The sequence below is a fragment of the Calliphora vicina genome, chromosome 1 (assembly GCF_958450345.1).
Source record: "Calliphora vicina chromosome 1, idCalVici1.1, whole genome shotgun sequence".
NCBI lineage: Eukaryota > Metazoa > Arthropoda > Insecta > Diptera > Calliphoridae > Calliphora > Calliphora vicina.
The window spans coordinates 13,393,147-13,405,661 of NC_088780.1; the positions used below are offsets into that span (position 1 = coordinate 13,393,147).

The window sequence follows — 12,515 nt, forward strand, 5'->3', positions numbered from 1 at the left end:
TTTGTCATGACAAACTTCAAAATGACTGTCAAGTCTCCATTTCTTAATGTTATTGCATTGTTACCCCCTGTCTATATGTGACAAATATTTCTCATAACAATTAATGACGTTTGTTGTCAAGACAAAGTTGTCTTAGCTGACAATTTTGTCAGAATGAAGCAATAATACTAATAAATGGAGACATTGACAACCATTTGGACATTTATCATGACAAAATGGCTACCAAGACAAAAAAATACCGGGTATAGTCTCCATTTTCATTGTTGTGACAAAATTGTTAGTGCTTTTGCTCAGACAACTTTGTCTTGACAAACAAACGTCATTAATTGTTATGATAAATATTTGTCAAGTGTAGACGGGGGGAAACAATGCAATAACATTACGAAATGGTGACTTGACAGCCATTTGGAGTTTGTCATGACAAAAATTTATCAAGTATAGACAAAGAATAAACGAATTTTAATTTTAACAAGTAAAATGTTACATTCTTGAGAAATAATTTTCAAGTTTTAAGACTTGTTTTGATAAATATTTGTCTAGTATAGATAGGGGATTAGATTTAAGCCAAATTAAGGTTAAGACTGAAAAATGTTCACACTTTATATCACTAAATTGTTTTCCAACAATTCTTTTTTCAGGTCCTAACCTATTTAATACACTTCCTACAACAATTCTCCCACTCCGATGTGGTTAGCGCCACCAAAATGGATTCATCCAATTTGGCCATGGTGTTTGCGCCCAACTGTTTGCGCTGTATGTCGGATGATCCGAAAGTTATATTGGAAAATGCACGAAAAGAAATGTCATTTATGCGCACATTAATACAACACATGGATACAACGCATGTAGCCAATTTAATGTAAATAGTTAAGATGAAACACTGCAAAATTAAGTAAAACAACAAAACACACAAAAATATTTATAGTTATACATATATTAATAGCTATAGCTGCTATACTATAAATATTTGAAAGCTAAAATTAAAACCAAAGTATTTAGAAAAAGAAACAAACAAAAATAACAACACACAAAACAAATTAAGCAGAAATTTTAAGAACCAGAACAAGTAACAAATAAATAAAAAAATATACTCAAAATAATCTCAACTATAATTTATAAAATGAAATGAAAAAATAACCAGCTAATATTAAACTATAGGGTTTGAAAATTTCTAGATTATATTAATGAAGTTTTTTTAGGTGCAACCAGCAATTACCAATTATAATTCCAAAAATAGAAGTTATTAAATGAATAGATGGCAAACAGCAATAGCAAAAAGGTTTATTTTTAATCGGCTTTATAACTTTGATTTGATCAAAAGTAGAGGATGGATGAAAACTTTTAAGAACAAATATTCTCCCATATAAATTTCTAGGTTATGTAAGGAATATTCTAAATAAAATGCTCGAATATTTCAACACTGCCCCATAATAAACGTTTATTGGACATAAAATTGATTTAATTTAATTTTGGCTTAATAACAAAACTTAGTTAAAGACAAAACAAAGATTATGAAACTTTAAATATGAATTGACTCTGGTTCAGGGGATAAGCCGTGCTAACCAGCAATTAGACTCGGTTTTAACCTGAAAACCCGGTTTTTATGGAACTCTTTTTAATTCCAATAAGCAATTTAGTTGACATTCAAGTCGAACACAAGTTTAATACCGCACTTTAGTCCAGTGTCAAGCAATTGAATTATAGTTTTATTTAACTTTAAATCAATAGCAGAATGAATTTCTCTAGTAAAAAGTAAACATAAATTCAAATTAAATTTTTTATTGGAAAAAATTTAATTTTTGTTAAATACCAGGGCTGTCACACATTTTTTTCGGAATGGTTTCATTTGTATTCAAATCGATTGCGTTTTAGGTTCTTTAGATTCCGTATAATTTATTAATTCCATAAATAGTTCATAATTCTGTATTTCTGATTTTAATTTCAGAAAAAATTTTAGAAAAACATATAATTACAAAGAAATATCAATTCCACTTTGAAAACGAAAGTAATTTTCGTTTTAGCGAAAATATGGAATTAATTCCACTTTCGAACGAAATTTCGAATTGAATTCTGTGACAATCCTAATTATATTTGCATTCAAGTCAAATTCATGTTCAAGTGCTTAAATGTTTTTTCCATAACTCACTAAAATGAGTGGACAAAATTTTGGAAAAAACGCCAATTTCGTTAATTATTTTATTTTCATATTTGAGATTATGGCATTCGATACCGAGCAAGATCATTTTATCATAATAACGATATCGAAAGCATTTTTCGATACGATAGCTCATTCGATCACGAGTGCGGTAATTTGGCCCCAGTTTCAAAATTCATAATTAATCACTTCCACAAAAATAATATAATACAACTGAAAAATCAAACTCTAATTTTTAAAAACAATTCAAATTTTACAAGAAAAATCGAGTATTTTAAGATATTTCATTAATTTTGCAAAAAAAAACAGAAATTTTATAAAAAAAAATCGCTAAAATTTAAGAAAAAACGCCATATTACAAAAATTTCCTATTTTAAAAATAAAGAAATCCAAAAAATCGCCACTTTAAAAAACTGAAATAAAAATGAAAAATCGTTAATTTTGAAAAAATATCGTAATTTAGAAAAAAAATTCAATTTTAATCATAATTAAATTTCAAAAAACATAAAAATCGCTAAAATTTTAAAAATCGCCAGTTTTACAAAAATGTTCCATTTTATTTTTTTTCCAAAAAACGTTAATTTTACAAAAAAAAAAATCGCCACTTTAAAAAAATGTGCAAAATCGGAAATTAAAAAAAAAAACTTAAATAAAGAATCGTTAATTTTGAAAAAATTTGAAAAAAACGCCATAATCAGCAATTTTGAAAAAAAACGTCAATTTAAAAAATAAACCTTAATTTTACAAGATAAATCGTAAATTTTAAGAAATTTCATTAATTTTGCAAAAAAAAAAGAAAACATTATGTATAAAAAATCGCCAAAATTAGAAAAATCGCCTGTTTTAAAAAAATTTTCAATTTAACGAAAAAAAAAGAAAATGTTATTTTTTTTGGAAAAAAAAAATAGAAAAAACGCCATAATCAGCAATTTTGAAAAAAACGCCAATTTAAAAAATAAACCTTAATTTTACAAGAAAAATCGTGAATTTAAAGAAATTTCATTAATTTTCCAAAAAAAAACACTTCGTAAAAATCGCTAAAATTAGAAAAATCGCCAATTTTACAAAAATTTTCAATTTAACAAAAAAACGGAATATTTAATTTTTTTTTGCAAAAAATGCTAAATTTCCAAAAAAAAAATTTGGCAAATCTCAAAAATCAGAAATAGAAACGAAATATCGTTAATTTTGGAATTTGCTAAAATAAGAAAAAACTTCATAGCAATTTTTAAAAAAAAACGCCAATTTATAAAAACAACCCTAATTGTAAAATTATTGCATTTTAAGAAATTTCTTAATTTTCCAAAAAAAAAAAACATTTATAAAAAATCGCTAAAATTATAAAAATCGCCAGTTTTATAAAAATTTTCAATTTAAAAAAAAAAAATTTTTTTGGAAAAAACGTTAATTTTACAAAAAAAAAATTTGGCAAATTCCAAAAATCACAAATAAAAACGAAATATCGTTAATTTTGGAAAAAAAATTGCTAAAACAAAAAAAAAACTCCAATAGCAATTTTGAAAAAAAACGCCAATTTATAAAAACAAGCTTAATTTTACAAGAAAAATCGTGAATTTTAAGAAATTTCATTAATTTTGCAAAAAAAACACTTCGTAAAAATCGCTAAAATTAGAAAAATCGCCAGTTTTACAAAAGTTTTCAATTTAACAAAAAAAAATAAAGAAAATGTTAATTTTTTTTGCAAAAAATTCTAAATTTCCAAAAAAAAAATTGGCAAATTCGAAAATCAGAAATAAAAACGAAATATCGTTAATTTTGGAAAAAAATTGCTAAAATAAAAAAAACTCCAATAGCAATTTTGAAAAAAACGCCAATTTATAAAAACAAGCTTAATTTTACAAGAAAAATCTTGAATTTTAAAAAATTTCATTAATTTTGCAAAAAAAAAAAACAAAAAAAATCGCAAAAATTAGAAAAATCGCCAGTTTTACAAAAATTTGCAATTTAAAAAAAAAACGAAAATTTAATTTTTTTTTTTGCAAAAAACGCTAAAACGATATATCGATAATTTTGGAAAAAAAATTGCTAAAATAAGAAAAAACTCCAAAAAATTTTTTCAAAAAGCAATTTTGAAAAAAAATCGCTAAAATTAGAAAAAGTTTTACAAAAATTTTCAATTTAACAAGAAAATGTAATTTTTTTTTTTGGAAAAAACGTTAATTTGCGTTTACGCAAATTCCAAAAATCAGAAATAAAAACGAAATATCGTTAATTTTGGAAAAAAAATTGCTAAAATAAAAAACGCCAATTTATAAAAACAACATTAATTTTAAAAGAAAAATCTTCAATTTTAATAAATTTCATTAATTTTGCAAAAAAAAAACACTTATAAAAAATCGCTAAAATTAGAAAAATCGCCAGTTTTACAAACAATTTCAATTTAACAAAAAAAAAAATTAATTTTTTTTGCAAAAAATGCTAACAAAAAAAATGGCAAATTCTAAAATCATAAATTAAAAAAAAAATCGCTAAAATTTTAAAAAATCGCCAGTTTTACAAAAATTTTCAATTTAACAAAAGAAAAACGAAAATTTTAATTTTTTGCAAAAAATGCTAAGTTTCAAAAAATGCAAATTCCAAAATCAGAAATTAAAAAAAAATCGCTGAAATTTTAAAAAATCTCCAGTTTTACTTACATTTAACTTTGTTTCCAAAAAAAAAAAATGGCATTTTAAAAACTTAAATTTGCCAAAAAAAAATAATTTTGCAAAAATCTACAATTTAAAAAAAAAAACAATTTTTTTTAGGAAAATTTCTAATTTTACAAAAAAAAATGATTTTTTTTTTGAAAAAAAAAAACGCTTATTTCATAAATATGTAATCACTTTTTTCCAAAAATATCACGAATTTTTTTGCTCCAGTTTTAGATACATTTAACTTTTTTTCCAAAATAAAACATCGCCATTTTAAAAACTTGAATTTGGCACAAAAAATATAATTTTGCAAAAATCTACAATTTAAAAAAAAATAAAAATTTTTTTAGGAAAATTTCTAATCACTTTTTCCCCAAAAAAAAAAATCGTGAATTTTATTCTAGTTTATTGTGGCGATTTTACTAAAAGTCGCAATTTTGTTTAAAACTGCCAAATTTGTGTAACTAGAGATTTCTCAAATTTTTATATTACTATGAATTTCAATAAATAATTGCTTTTTTTTTGTTTCGTTAATATTCAAATTTTTATATTAACGATTAGTGATATTTTGTGTTATTTGAATAAGTGGGCGAGTTGTTTCGGCTTCCAGACTAGTTAGACTATTTGTCGTTTTTGGTGTGAAAAATTAGGCTGATTTTTCTTGGCTGATTTCTGATATTAACCTTAAATCCTTTTTGCTATTGCTTGCTTGCTAACTTTCAACTCAATCTAAACAATTTTATTTATTTAACAATTACTCCAACTTATACTTGAAAACTTGATATTAGGAATTTCAAATTTATTACAATTATTAAGTACATAAAATATATTAATAACATTTTGTTTAATACTAAAAAAGAAAAGAAAAATATTACAAAAAAAAAAAACAACAAACGATATTCACAATTTTTTATACCTTAAAAACAAACAACAAAAAAATAGAAGAGAAAAAAACGGAAAACTTTTTTGCCTAATTACAATAAAAAAAAACTCTATACATACTCGTATATAGTAATATACAAATAATACAATACAACAATACATACATATATTTATATAAACAATTTTTACTATATATAAATTATTATTAAAATTTCAAAACAACAAAAAAAAACCAAACTAAACTACTTATATTATATTTTTTAAAAGCCTCTAACTTAGTCTTAAACTTTTTATTCTAAATGTTTTTTTTAAAGGCTTCTTAATGAAACTTTTGTAATTATAAACTATTTTAATTATTATTACTATACATAACTACATATATATTAATTAATAGCTATTGTTTTATTTTATTTATGTTTTTATTAAATTTTTTTGCTTAAAATTATTTAAATTTTATTTGACTTGCTTAAAATGATTTTTAATGTTTTAAGACTTAATTTATAGAGAAACGTTTATAGAAATTAGCAATGAAATGATTTTTTTTACTTAAAATATTAAAAAAAGAAAGATTACATTCGTAAATGTATAAATTTTCCATCCCTGCTTAAGCAAAGAAGTGTATAAACTTGGCATCACTGTTGTCTGTCAAATGTTGTTTAAAACAAAATGACGGCTAGTGATGCCACTCTATTTTGCCAGTTACTAAATTCTTTAAATGTTTTTAGGCAAAATGTGTTAAATCTAACAGAATGTAATATATTTACGAATGCAATTATGAAATTTTGTAGAGCCTGATAACCTAAATCATCCTTTTCAATTAAATTAATTTAATTTAAATAAAATTGAAAACAAAGAAAGTGCTTAAACAACTCGAATATTTATATAAACTCTATTTATAAACAGATAAACAGTTTTTCTTCTACTGCTGCTCCTTTATTTTCAAACAAAGCAAACAATTAGAAACAAATAATTGTTTTCTTTAAAGTTTATTTCAATAAAAATTAAAAAGAAACTTTTCAAAATAAATCTACAAATAAAATCCTGTGTAGTTATAGATTAAAAAACCACAAAATTAAACGTAATATTTAACAAACAAAATATTTAAAATGAAAGCATACAAAACAAGTTGCAATTTCAAGTCAATAATTTAACAAAAAAAAAGAAAAACTATAAATATTAAAATATTTAATAAACAAGAAAAGAAAAACCCCAAGCAATCAAAGAAAATTTGCCACAAACACAGACACTCACACAAACACAAAAAATACTCTAAAGAAAACCTTTAAATTTAAAATATAATTAAAAAAAAACGGAAAAAAATATATATATGAAAATAAAGAAATGAACAAATGTTAAAAACTAAATTAAAAAATAAACAAAAATGTTCCAGTTATTAACACATTCCTAAACTAAAAAAAAATTAAAAGAAAAAATGTCAACTAAAGCAGCTGGGAAAACTGAGTTTGAAAATTGCCACAATAACAGCCAGCAAATCCTGAACAAGTCGTTGAAGTCTAAAGAAGAAATCATAACATACAAGGACAACAATGAATTCATCATCAAATTAAATAAGGGGTAAGTGAAACTTTATAATTTTATTATAACTAAATGACTTAAAAATGTGGCATGTCTATATATGATATATTTTTGTCCTGATAAACATCAAAATGGTTGTCAAGATAAAAAATTATCAGGTATATTCTCCATTTATGTATTAGTATTATTGCTTCGTTCTGACAAAATTGTTACCCCCTGTCTATACATGACAAATATTTGTCATAACAATAAATGACGTTTGTTGTCAAGACAAAGTTGTCTGAGCAAAAGCACTAACAATTTTGTCATAACCAATAAATGGAGACTATACCTGATGATTTTTTATCTTGGCAACCAGGTTTATTTATCAGGTTTAGACAGGAGGTTAGAGCTTCAGCCCAGACAACTTTGTCTTGACAAACAAACGTCATAATTAAATATTTGTCATGTATAGACAGGGGATTAACGTATAGTATGTCATTTTGAAGGCTAAATATCAGTCATTTATTCTCACTAAGGCGCAATTTACATTAAGACTTTTCAGACGTCTGTTTTTTCGAATTCCCTTTTGAGAATCTTCCAAAAAATCATGAACATTTACACTGTGATTTTTTACATGAAATTATGTTTGTCTTATTTTTTACATTTAATTGTTGATTCTCTTTAGTTGTTTATTCGTAATATTTTTTTTTAAATGAAAACATCTTATTTGATTGTGGAAAATAAATTGGACAATTTTTATACCCTTCACCATGAGTGGCAAGGGTAATATAAGTTTGTCATTCCGTTTGTAATTTCCACATTTTTCAAGTATATATATTCTGGATCGTTATAGATAGCGGAATCGATATAGTCATGTCCGTCTGTCCGTCTGTGTGTTGAAATCAACTTTCCGAAGCCCCCAAATAACTTACATACACGATTCATACATCAATATCTCCGAAATTCTTCCGGCTCGGTCACTATTTAAAATCGAGAAAATCGGTCCACAAATGGCTGAGATATAAGGAAAAAAACTAGGACAACCTCGATTTTTCACCTATATCTGGATTACTAAGTCATTAATATAGACAATATTGATATCTAATGATAGATATTTCAAAGACCTTTGCAACGACGTATATAAGACCATAGTAAGTCAAAATCGGAACAAAATATTTTTTAACCCGAATTTTTTTTTCATCAAAATTTTTTTTTTGTAATAAATTCTTTTTCCAAAAAAATTAATTAAAGAAATTTAAAAAAAAAAAATTTAAAAAAAAAAATTTTTAAAAAAAATTTGGAAAAAAAAATTTAAAAAAATTTTAAAACATTAAAAACAAAATTTTGATTTTGTTTAAATAAAAATATTTAATAAAAAAAATATTTTTAAGTATAATTTGGTGAAGGGTATATAAGATTCGGCACAGCCGAATATAGCTCTCTTACTTGTTTTGACATTTAATTGTTGTTTCTCTTTAGTTGTTTATTCGTAATATTTTTTTTTAAATGAAAACATCTTATTTGATTTTGGAAAATAAATTGGACAATTTTTTTTAATTGTTTTTTAAAAGTAAATTCAAAATAATTGAAGAAATGTTTGATTTAACTGAAAAAAATTTCTCTTTTAATATAAATGATGTTTTCACTTCAACAAACGAAAAATTATGAAACATAATAAGAAGAATACGAATGAGTGTAAATAGGAATGTCAAAAAAAACATGAAAAACCGAAATCATCTTTGTTTTCTTACCCCCCCATTCGTCTCTACCCCGCGCACCACCAATCATCGACAAACATGAAAACAGACGTCTGGGCAAACATGAAAAAAAATCATCATGTAAATTGCGTGTAAGTTATAAAACATTATAGTGTGAACAACAAAGTTTTTATTTTGCTTCGAATATGTGGAATGTTGTGCCAACGAATCTTAATATGCGGGAATATTTGCTTTACCTTTTTAATTTGAAAAAAAAGTACCTCTGAAGCTCACCAAAGCTTATGGCGGATGTGTTTCAGCGGTTTCAAAGTGCGAGGAATGGTTTGTGCGGTTTAGAAGTGTTGATTTTGACACGGAAAACAAAAGATCGCCCAGGCCAGCCAAACAAGTTTGAAGACCAAAAATTGGAGGCTTTACTCCATGAATATTAATCACCGCTATCGTGAATCAATATTTCACATGAAATGTATTCCATTTTCCCATTTTTCGTTCATCAAAATTGTTCACGTGAAAAAATTTTGTAGATGGAATTTTGTAAACACTAAACAGCTGTTACGAACAAAATCAACTATTGTGAATGAAAAGTTCATGGGAATATCACAATAGCAATTTTCACATCGAGGGAAATGGATATTTCATGGGAACCTAATGGGTCAATTAGTTGCGTTTGTCAGATGGCAACTGGCAGCTATCTTTTCTGTTGCAAAATTGGCAACCAGAAGTTTGTAGTTGCCCTCTGGCAACGCAACTGAAGTTCGGTTGCCATCCATAATCGACGCATAAATTTCACATGTTTTGCCGATAGGGGTGAATGTAAAACTCAACAAGATCTTGCAAAATCATTGGCAGCAACTCAAGCAGCAATTTCAAAACGTTTGCGAGCAGCAGAATTCATCCAAAAGCAGGGAAATTGGATACCATACGAATTGAAGTCGAGAGACCTTGAAAAACGATTTTGTATGTCTGAAATGATGCTTGAGCGCTATAAAAGACAATCAGTTTTGCATCGAATCATTACTTGCGATGAAAAATGGATCCATTACGATAAACCGAAGCATAAGAGATCGTACGTGATGACCGGCCAACCAGCCGAATTGACACCAAAGCCAAATATCCATGGCGCTAAGGTAATGCTCTGTAGTTGGTGAGAGCAAAAGGGTTCTAACTATTAAGAGCTGCTGAAATCTCACCAGACCATTGGAGGGAACCTGTACCGAACGCAACTGATTCGTTTGAAGCGAGCATTGGCCGAAACAAGGCCAGACATGAAACCGTAATATTTTATTATGACAACGCTAGTCTACATGTTGCAATACCTGTTAAAAACTATTTAGAATAAAGTGGTTGGGAAGTTTTGCCTCACCCGCTTTATAGTCTAGACCTTGCCCCGTCCGACTACTGTTTGATTTGATCGAAGAAGTACGCTCTCTCTGCACAGAGAAAACAGTTTCGTGATAGCAACCGAATTTGTTGCCAATCGAATGATTCTACCTTAGTGACCGAATTTTACAGTTGTGACTAAACAAATTTGGAAGGGGTAATAAAAATTTGGTTGCTTCAACTGTAATTCTTCTTTATCAATTGATTTTCTGTTGATAGAACCAAAATATTCTATGTTTGCAACCGAATCATTCGATTGGCAACAAATTCGGTTGCAATCACGAATCTGTTTTCTCTGTGTGGGATACGCCTCACTTCAGAACTGAGTATCCCAAATTGGCCTGATTCATTCTTGACCTCAAAAGGTGAGCAGTTCTTTTGGCTCGTAATCCATATCTTGCCAGAAATATGGGAAAAGGTCATACAAGGTGGCGCAAAAGTAAACTTCCGATGTTTTTTGGCTTTAATTAAAAAAAAAAAAATTAAAAACTTTGATTCTTCTTGTGGATTATTTTTATTTGGTCTTTTAATTTATTTTACATCAAGTCGAGAATATGATGTCATGTAAATGGCCGCCGCCACAGTTGATTGTCATTTGAGACCTTTTTATGGCATTTTCCATCACTTTGGCCAAAACTTCCGGCGATAGGTCTTCACATTCTTGACAGATATTCCCCCCTATCGGCAATAACATGTGAAATTTTGTTCCCATGAAATATTCATTTCCCTCAAAGGGAAAATTGCTATCGGGAATATCACGATGAACTTTACATTCACAATAGTTGATTTTGTTCGTAGCAGCTGTTTATTGTTTACAAAATTCCATCTAAAAATTTCACAACAAGGAGAATTTTTTCACGTGAACAAAGTTAATGAACGAAAAAAGGAAAAGGGAATATATTTCATGTGAAATATTGATTCGCGATAGGGGTGATTGTCTTTAAGAGCTGCAAGAGTCTGAGGCTTGTTGACATAAACCCGCGACTTCAAAAAGCCCCGCAAAAAGAAGTCTGGAGCGGTGAAATCAGGCGATCTTGCTGGCCAGTGCAAATCGCCATAACGGGAGATTAGGCGCTCGGGAAATGCATCCTTCAGCATATCGGTTGTGGCATGTGCAGTGTGTGCCGTTGCACCGTCCTGTTGGAACCACATGTTTTCCAATCCCAATTCATTAAGTTGCGGCAAAAAGAACTCGTTGATCATTGCTCTGTAGCGCTCACCATTCACAGTAACCGTTTGACCCGCTACGTCTTCGCAGAAAAAAGCTCCGATGACTCCTCCAGCGAAAACAGCACACCATACAGTGACTTTGAGCGGGTGTAATGGCTCTTCGTGGGTTACACGCGGATTTTCAGTGCCCCAGAAGCTTAAATTTTGCTTATTTACGTACCCACTAAGATGGAAATGGGCCTCATAACTAATCTGCGACGAAATTCACGTTGTGCCAAAGTCACCGACAGATTATTGGTCAAATAAATAGTGAGCAATATTCCGCGTTCTGGAGCAGTGTAGCGTAACATTGTTTATTAACATGTATTTCGCATGTGTTTACTACACATATTTCAAAACAGAACTGACATTAGGAGCCAATCGCAAAATTTATAGCATTTTCAGATAGGAGGTTTACTTTTGCGCCACCTTGTAGCTAACAATGGTCAATAAAAAATCACAAATGATTGGCTTCTTTTGCCACAACTGCAAATGGCTTTATTATCATTAAATCCTTTAGTTCCTATAAGGAATATAGGGCCTCAACAAAAGATTTCCAATCGTTTCAATTTGATGCTAGGTTCTTGATTTCATTCCAGCTTTTCCCTGCTCGCGATGACTCTATGTCTAACTATCTTCGCCAAGTGTGGGCCACTACCTTGTGTGGCTTGCCACACAAGAAACTTCATGGAAAATTTCGTTTATTTCTTCTCATTTATTTCTTTTCGACAGCGATGCCAACTTATAATACGAATTTTACATTCGATAGTCGATATTCGATAGCCAACGAATATCGTTTGTCGAATGCAACTCATAATAGGGGCCTAACTCTTCCATTAGCCACATAAAAATCTTGATCTGGAAGTTGTGAAATGTCTGCCAGTGCATAAGTTTCATCATCCATTACACAACAAAAGTATTTTTTTTTATTTAAAATTTAACCTAAATTTTTTCGCTCGTTCTTTTGCTTTTAAGTTCTTTACCACATTGCGATTTGGA

The 12,515-nt window shown here is 27.9% G+C and overlaps 1 protein-coding gene across 2 annotated transcripts in view; it reads left to right on the forward strand.

Annotated features, from left to right (window-relative positions):
• The window catches only part of RhoGAP93B (MyTH4 and RhoGAP_KIAA1688 domain-containing protein RhoGAP93B), a 272,594-nt gene extending 271,716 nt beyond the window's left edge, over window positions 1-878 (forward strand). For both annotated transcript variants that reach the window (XM_065499059.1, XM_065499060.1), the window contains exon 18: window positions 639-878. In XM_065499059.1, coding sequence (XP_065355131.1) covers window positions 639-863 — 225 coding nt within the window. In that variant the 3' untranslated portion in view covers window positions 864-878. The remainder of the gene's footprint in view (window positions 1-638) is intronic.
• The last annotated feature ends 11,637 nt before the right edge of the window (window positions 879-12,515 follow it).